We start from the raw sequence: 8,456 nt of genomic DNA on the forward strand, positions 1-8,456 counted from the left end.
ATGACTCATAATCATCATAGAAATAGTAAGACTTCTTGAAAATGTGACAAAAACTATGAATCCACTCCCCAGGGGTGGAAATACACACACACCCCTACGCATAATCACACACTGTTTTGGCATACAAGCCTATAATTTTGGGGAGTTCAGGTCATGAATTCCTACCTGGTATAACTGGATGTGAGTTTCACCTGATTTCACACACTACAACAAATGGTTCTCAAGCCAGATGGAGCCTGAGAATGCAACCATCCTTCAGCTGAATTTGAATCTGGGTGCCCTGGGTAGATGCCGAGAAATGTGGCTGCTTAAGCCTGGCTGAGAACTTCTGCTTCTTTTGTTGCAGGCCGCGTGGACACTAGGCCCTTCTGCAGCGGTCGGGGCAACTTCAGCACTGAAGGATGTGGCTGTGTCTGCGAACCTGGCTGGAAAGGCCCCAACTGCTCTGAGCCCGAATGTCCAGGCAACTGTAACCTTCGAGGCCAGTGCATTGATGGGCAGTGCATCTGTGATGAGGGCTTCACGGGCGAGGACTGCAGCCAGCTTGCTTGCCCCGGCGACTGCAATGACCAGGGCAAGTGCGTGAATGGAGTCTGCATCTGTTTCGAAGGCTACGCCGGGGCTGACTGCAGCCAGGAAATCTGCCCGGTGCCCTGCAATGAGGAGCACGGCACTTGTGTAGATGGCCTGTGTGTGTGCCACGATGGCTTTGCAGGCGATGACTGCAGCAAGCCTCTGTGTCTCAACAATTGCTACAACCATGGGCGATGCGTGGAGAATGAGTGCGTGTGTGATGAGGGTTTCACGGGCGAAGACTGCAGTGAGCTCATCTGCCCCAATGACTGCTTCGACCGGGGCCGCTGCATCAATGGCACCTGCTACTGTGAAGAAGGCTTCACAGGTGAAGACTGCGGGAAACTCACCTGCCCACACGCCTGCCATGGCCAGGGCCGGTGCGAGGAGGGGCAGTGCGTATGCGATGAGGGCTTTGCTGGTGTGGACTGCAGCGAGAAGAGGTGTCCTGCTGACTGTCACAATCATGGCCGCTGTGTAGACGGGCGGTGTGAGTGTGATGATGGTTTCACGGGAGCTGACTGTGGGGAGCTCAAGTGTCCCAATGGCTGCAGTGGCCATGGCCGCTGTGTCAATGGGCAGTGTGTGTGTGATGAGGGCTATACTGGGGAAGACTGCAGCCAGCTACGGTGCCCCAGTGACTGTCACAGTCGGGGCCGCTGTGTCCAGGGCAAATGTGTATGTGAGCAAGGCTTCAAGGGCTATGACTGCAGTGACATGAGCTGCCCCAATGACTGTCACCAGCACGGCCGCTGTGTGAATGGCATGTGTGTTTGTGATGACGGCTACACAGGCGAAGACTGCCGGGATCGCCAGTGCCCCCGGGACTGCAGCAACAGGGGCCGCTGTGTGGACGGAGAGTGCGTCTGTGAGGACGGCTTCACCGGCCCTGACTGCGCAGAACTCTCCTGTCCAAATGACTGCCATGGCCGAGGTCGCTGTGTGAACGGGCAGTGCGTGTGCCATGAAGGATTCATGGGCAAAGATTGCAAGGAGCAAAGATGTCCCAGTGACTGTCATGGCCAGGGCCGCTGCATGGACGGCCAATGCATCTGTCACGAGGGCTTCACAGGCCTGGACTGTGGCCAGCGCTCCTGCCCCAGTGACTGCAGCAACTTAGGACAATGCGTCTCAGGCCGCTGCATCTGCAACGAGGGCTATGCCGGAGAAGACTGCTCAGAGGGTGAGTCCCAGGGTGCAGACCAGCGTGATGGCTATGATGGAGTGGACTCCTAGTATGGGTTGGAAAACTGTGTTTATATTTATAGACATATATACACACTGATTCTTTGCACGTATTAATCTATCCATTTAGACACACACCCTGACTCTTTAAGGGGGCCCTGTCATTCAGTTGTTACAAGGTGACCTATTTAAGGGCTGAAGGGCTCAGAGAGGTTATATAATTGTCCCAGGGACACATAGCTGACACATCACAGAGCTGCTATTCGAGTCTACCTAACTCATCTACATAGAGTTTAACATGTAGTGTTCTAGATGAGGTAGATAAAGGGATAACTTCTCTTTTGCTAAATATCAACTTTATTTACTGACATCAAACCGACAGTAAAAAAGTCTCTCTATTTGGATGGACGTAAAAAATCAGCTAAATTGAATATGCAGTGAGATTACATAAAAACAACTGTTTCAAATGCATACTCGGCTAAAGACTAAATGCCTATTATCTGCAAGATTGATCTGTCTTTTAATTGTCTTTTGTAACTGGTTTTGTTTTTTTATTTGTTTTGTTTTTTTAATCCTAAAGACTGTAAGCTCCTATCCTTAAAAGGGCACTATTTCTGGCAGTTAGTAAGGGTCCTGGTACATAGTAAGTGCTGAGGAAACCCTGGTTAAATGAAAACACGGGAGAGAAATATAATGTTCATGTTTAATGAGTGTCTTCTTTGTGCTTCTCTCATCCTCCCATATTATAATTGTCATAATGGAGAATCTTTGCCTTTACTAAAGTTATTGGTATCTAGACATAAATAAATGGCTTTGTGTTCAGTGCGGCCCAAGCAGGGAAGCCTGTTTGGAAAGAACACCAGGCAGGCAGGGAGGAGATATAAGTTCTAAACTTAATGAGGTGAGCAAGCTTGGTCAAGTCATTCTGCCTTACTCACCTCTATATAATAAGGAATTAGACCAGATGAACCCAAAATACCCTCCCAGTGCTAGGGAGTCAGGCTCAGACTGCACTTTCCCATGCCAACAGCCTGCATCTGAACTAAGACTCAGGGAGCAGAGAAAGTTGGAGAGGCCAAAACACCAAAGGGACTCCAGCCTGAAGGAAATGGACTAAGGAACAGCCACTACAGGTCTTAAGATGGATCACAGCAGGGAGTCCTTGATACTGTCTGCATTTTAGAGGCAGTGGAAGATCTTCACACCTCTGTGGCTGACAGTGGAAGAGACAGGTCAAGAGAAACAAATCTAGAGAGATTTTATAGGGCATATTGTTGACACCAGATGTCCTTTCTTATTCCTGCCAGTGTCTCCTCCCAAAGACCTCATCGTGACAGAAGTGACGGAAGAGACGGTCAACCTGGCCTGGGACAATGAGATGCGGGTCACGGAGTACCTTGTCGTGTACACACCTACCCATGAGGGCGGCCTGGAAATGCAGTTCCGTGTGCCTGGGGACCAGACGTCTACCATCATCCGGGAGCTGGAGCCTGGTGTGGAGTACTTTATCCGTGTATTTGCCATCCTGGAGAACAAGAAGAGCATTCCTGTCAGCGCCAGGGTGGCCACGTGTGAGTGAGCATAACTCTTTAGGGTAGCCTCACCTGACCTCAGCCCACCCAGTATATAACCCTCCCTTGCTACAGCCCCCTACAATCCTATAGTTGTTCTTTATTGTTATACCAAATAAGAGCCTAGAATTAAGTCCATAGAATCACTTCTTGAAGAAATCCCTCATTTTCCATGAAATCTTTCCCCTTGCTCTCCTGTATACTTCCTGCCAGAGAAAATCATTACAAGTAACATTTAGCAAGTGTTTACTATGTATCAGACTTTGTTGTAAGCAGTCTACATACTAGTATAAGAATGGTCATTTGGCCGGGCAGGCGTAGTGGCTCATGCCTGTAATCCTAGCACTTTGGGAGGCCAAAGCAGGTGGATCACCTGAGGTTACAAGTTCAAGACCAGCCTGGCCAACATGGTGAAACCCCATCTCTACTAAAAATACAAAAATTAGCCAGGCATGTTGGTGCATGCCTGTAATCCCAGCTACTCGGGAGACTGAGGCAGAGAATAGCTTGAAACCAGGAGGCAGAAGTTGCAGTGAGCTGAGATCATGCCACTGCACTCCAGCCTGGGCGACAGAATGAGACTCTGTCTCAAGAATAAAGAAAAAAAGAGTCTTCATTATATGAGTTAGTATATGTGTGAAACAGGATCTATTGTTAACTCCATTTTACAGATGAGGAAACTGAGACTGCATGGTTAAGCATCTTATCCCAAATAATGCAGTTAACAAGGAGTAGAGGCAAAACTTTAACCCCAGCAGTCCTGGCAGGTTTATATTCTTAACCACTGTATTACTTTTCAGTGGAGCTCACTGACTATTTTTTTTAAGTGGAAACATTCTGGTTTATGAGTTTAGCATCAGTATAGTTATCTTCATATCTGAAAAGCAAGCTCTGGCTAGAAATTGACCCTTTCTTGCTTAATAATAACATTGGCTGCCATTTATTCAACTTGCTCTGTGTGCCACGAACCAGGCCCAGCAGTCTACATGCTGGAGTGGAGTGTATCACTCATTCCTCAATGCATTCCCAAGAAGTAGACATATTTACCTTCTTTTTCCAGGTGAATAAACTCAGGCTTAGAGCATTGTGTGCAATTTGCTCAAGTTCACATTAATAGTAGAGCTTAGATTCTAACCCCAAGTCTGTCTGATTCCAAAGCCTGTGTTCATTTTAGATTTAACCATATGAAATTGCCAAAATTAAGCATGTTGTTTATCCTAATAATAATTTTTATACAACCTCATAGTAGACCTCATCCCAGAAGAAGCTTTAAAAGGACACCTGCTCTGGTTGTCAGCCCCCGACTGTTGCAGACATCCAGTCTGGTTTAGTGGAATCGTGGCTGTGTTGCCCAGCCACACACCTGCCTTATCCTTATGTTCTATTTGTGCTGTTACTTACAGACTTGCCTGCACCTGAAGGCCTGAAATTCAAGTCCATCAAGGAGACATCTGTGGAAGTGGAGTGGGATCCTCTAGATATCGCTTTTGAAACATGGGAGATCATCTTCCGGAATATGGTAAGGAGTACAAAAGAGCAGATCCATTTGATCTCAAGAATTTGAAAGATGACCAAAGGGTCCTGAAGACTTCTGTATCAACTCATTTTCCTTAGTTTTTGGTGGAGGACAAGGCTTTAATTAGCATGTTTTGTGTTTGCATCTATATTTTAAGGTATGTTGGTTTTCCCCTGATTTTAGTAAGTCAGTAAGTTTAGCACTTAGGGCTGATACCCTAGACAAATAGAAGTTGTCACCTCAAGGTTCCAATTGTCCCTCATCACCTTGGAAATCTCTACTCAGATGCAAAGAAGAAAAGAAATGGTCTCTCCCTCAAACTACAGTACATCTCAGATTTGAGCAACCCTTCTCTCCAGACCCAAATGTACATGTGAGGGAGGGAACTTGTTCTCTGAATTTAAGCCTAGGCTCTGCCACCAACTAACTGTGACTTTGCAACGATCACCCTGCTACTCTGATGCTGGCCTCAGTCTACCAAAGGAGGGATTGAGCTTGTGCCTTCAGAATTCCTTTGGCTCTCACATTCTGTCATTTGACTTGCATGACAAAGGGGTAAATGTTTACAAGAGGGAGAAACAAACTAGAGAAATGTCTTTATCATCTCTGTATCCTCAGTAGCTCACATACTGATCTGATGTATAGTAAGTGCCTAATGGATAAATAAAAGAATAAAAGAGGAATGAATGAATGCAGAGTGAATGAATCACATAAATTAAGAGACTGACACCTCCACTAAGTCTTACTAAGCTGCCTCTATCTCTCAGAATAAAGAAGATGAGGGAGAGATCACCAAAAGCCTGAGGAGGCCAGAGACCTCTTACCGGCAAACTGGTCTGGCTCCTGGGCAAGAGTATGAGATATCTCTGCACATAGTGAAAAACAATACCCGGGGCCCTGGCCTGAAGAGGGTGACCACCACACGTGAGTATCACCTTTAATACTTACAGAATGATAAGGCTGATTGTACCTCATAGCGCCTCCTGGTTGAGAAAGTGCATTCTCATATAGCATCTGTATCATTTAACTTTTGCTACATTTTTAAAAGTCCAGATATAGTGGTTTAAAATAACAATTCTTTGCATGTTGGTGATTTGGGTTTGGGCTCAGCTGAGCAGTTCATCTGTTCTTGGCTGCACTCCTCATATATCTGTGTGCTTTAGGGTTGGATTGGCCTAGGATGACCTCAGCCAAGATGGTGTCTTTTTGTTTCACAGGATCTCTCATTCTCCATGATGCTAGTCCTGTTCACGCAGCTATTGAACAGGTTCAAAATTGGCATTATATCACTTCTATCAAAGCACATCCCATGGCCAGTTTATATTTAAGGAATAGAGATACAGATCCATCTCTTGATGAAAGGAATTTCAAAATTGCCTTTCAAAGGAGCGTGACTACCTGAAGATAATTAATCCCATTGCTAACAATCTACCATATCGCTAGTTTAATATTAGCACCCAGTTCTAGGACAGAGGAAGGGAAACTATTAATGTTAAGGCTTAAAGAAGCTCAATGACTTTAACATCACATAGGTAACACTATCAGGGGCATAACTTTAAGCCAGGGTAAGTTTTATAACTTTAACCCCATTTCCACTAACATTGACTAGGCTCTGGTTTATGCAGAATGTTGATTCCATCTCTTCAATGGGAACCTAAATAAAATTTCATTCAATACTAATGATGTCAGAACTTCTTGGGAGTAGAATATGATTTAGCAGTACTAGATTATTTGGTGAGAAAAAGACCTGAATTTGGAGTTGCTCCAACAGGAAGCAACTTTTTTTTTCTTTTTTTTCTGTCACCCAGGTTGGGTTGCAGTGGTGCAATCTCAGCTCACTGCAACCTCTGTCTCCTGGATTCAAGTGGTTCTCCTGCCTTAGTCTCCCAATTAGCTGGGATTACAGGCTCCCACCACCACATCTGGCTAATTTTTTGGTATTTTAGTAGAGAGGGGGTTTCAGCGTGTTGGCCAGGCTGGTTTCCAACTCCTGACCTCTAGTGAGCCACCCACCTCAGCCTCTGAAAGTGCTAGGATTACAGATGTGAGCCACCGTGCCAGGCCGTAATGTTTTAAAAAGAAAAATGTACATAATTTTGCACTTCCATATAGGAAAACCTCTTTATTTTCTTCAAGATAACATATGCGCCAACTCTTTAAGTAACTGACTTTTCTTGGCAGGGGTTGTTGGAAAAATTAAATCAGTTGCTAATGACAAGAAAGAACATCTTGCGTTTAAATATTTGCACATTTTGCCTAGCTCAGAGCCAATTCAAAGGATTTTCTCTTCCATAAGCAAGTGTTTTCCATCATCCTGACAACATCTCTCTGTGGTAGGTAGAAAAGCAGGTACCAACAGGAAAAAAAAAAAATCATTAGATCACCAGAAAGACAAAGAAAAGACAAAGCAAATGCTTAGTTGCTATGGAGGAGGTACACTCACAATACAAAAGACTTTTTTTTTTTCACTGCTCTTTTCTTTTTTATCTAAATTTGGGAATTGTCTGCTTTATTCTTATTTTAGATTTTTTTAATCTAAATTTGGGAATTGTCTGCTTTATTTCTTCTTATTTTAGAACAAACATTCCAACATTTGAAGTTGCATAATCATATAAATTTCATCATAGGGGGACAGATATTTACCTGTTTATTTTGTATTTTTAGTACAGACAGGATTTCACCATGTTGGCCAGGCTGGTTTTGAACTCCTGACCTCAAGTGATCCACCCACCTCGGCCTCCTAAGGTACTGGGATTACAGGCGTGAGCCACTGTGGCCAGCCGCAATTTACCGCATATACCTGAAACCTTTGAACCTTTAACCTTTTTTCCAGATTTAAAGGGCCTTAAATTTCCAGTTCAAAACACATTTGGCTCCTTCTGTCTGGCATCTATATAAAGGTGGTATTATACTTACTTTTGAGGTCGATATTTTTGAAAGGTGTTGTCATGTAAAGGGGGAAAAGGAGGGGCTTTGGATTCAATCAGTTCTGAGTTTGAATTCCATCTTTACCATTCACCATCACCTTGGAAAAATCTATTTCTTTAAGCTCCAGATCCAACAGCTGAAAAATGGGTTTACAGTATCCTCCTTGTGAGGTTGTCATAAGACTCAAGACATAAATAACAAAGCACCATGTTTGCACCTGATAAGTACAGAGCATTGTTAGTTTCTGCTATTCAAGGGCCCCAAATCTAGGGGGATATCAGTGTCCTTGACTGAATCCCCACTTCTTTAATGTAAGGGGACTAAGGCAGGCAGTAGGTACAGTTTGAGTGCTTGCTAGCACCTATAACAACATAGAGCAGGCAGCTTCTGTACATTTTTGTGGCATCATTTTCGTTGTGCATTTTATATCATCTGTGAGCTGAGACTGATGTATCAACACCTAGACTTCAAAAACAGACTCTGCAGTTTTTTCACAATCAGCTGTGAATTATTCTTCCTTTTCATTTGCCATATAAAGCCAATTTCCTGTCACTTGTTATTGTTTACTGAACAAATGCTGAAAACACAAACATAAGAAGAAGAAGAAGAAGAAGAAGAAGAAGAAGAAGAAGAAGAAGAAGAAGAAGAAGAAGAAGAAGAAGAAGAAGGAGGAGGAGGAGGAG

General features: G+C 44.2%; 1 protein-coding gene across 3 annotated transcripts in view; it reads left to right on the plus strand.

Annotated features, from left to right (window-relative positions):
* TNC (tenascin C) overlaps positions 1 to 8,456 on the plus strand; it is a 98,027-nt gene that overhangs the window by 30,557 nt on the left and 59,014 nt on the right. For all 3 annotated transcript variants that reach the window (XM_011950074.1, XM_011950075.1, XM_011950076.1), the window contains 4 exons: positions 347 to 1,756; positions 3,066 to 3,329; positions 4,733 to 4,848; positions 5,613 to 5,769. In XM_011950074.1, coding sequence (XP_011805464.1) covers positions 347 to 1,756; positions 3,066 to 3,329; positions 4,733 to 4,848; positions 5,613 to 5,769 — 1,947 coding nt within the window. The remainder of the gene's footprint in view (positions 1 to 346; positions 1,757 to 3,065; positions 3,330 to 4,732; positions 4,849 to 5,612; positions 5,770 to 8,456) is intronic.

The sequence above is a fragment of the Colobus angolensis genome, unplaced genomic scaffold (genome assembly GCF_000951035.1).
Source record: "Colobus angolensis palliatus isolate OR3802 unplaced genomic scaffold, Cang.pa_1.0 Scaffold301, whole genome shotgun sequence".
NCBI lineage: Eukaryota > Metazoa > Chordata > Mammalia > Primates > Cercopithecidae > Colobus > Colobus angolensis.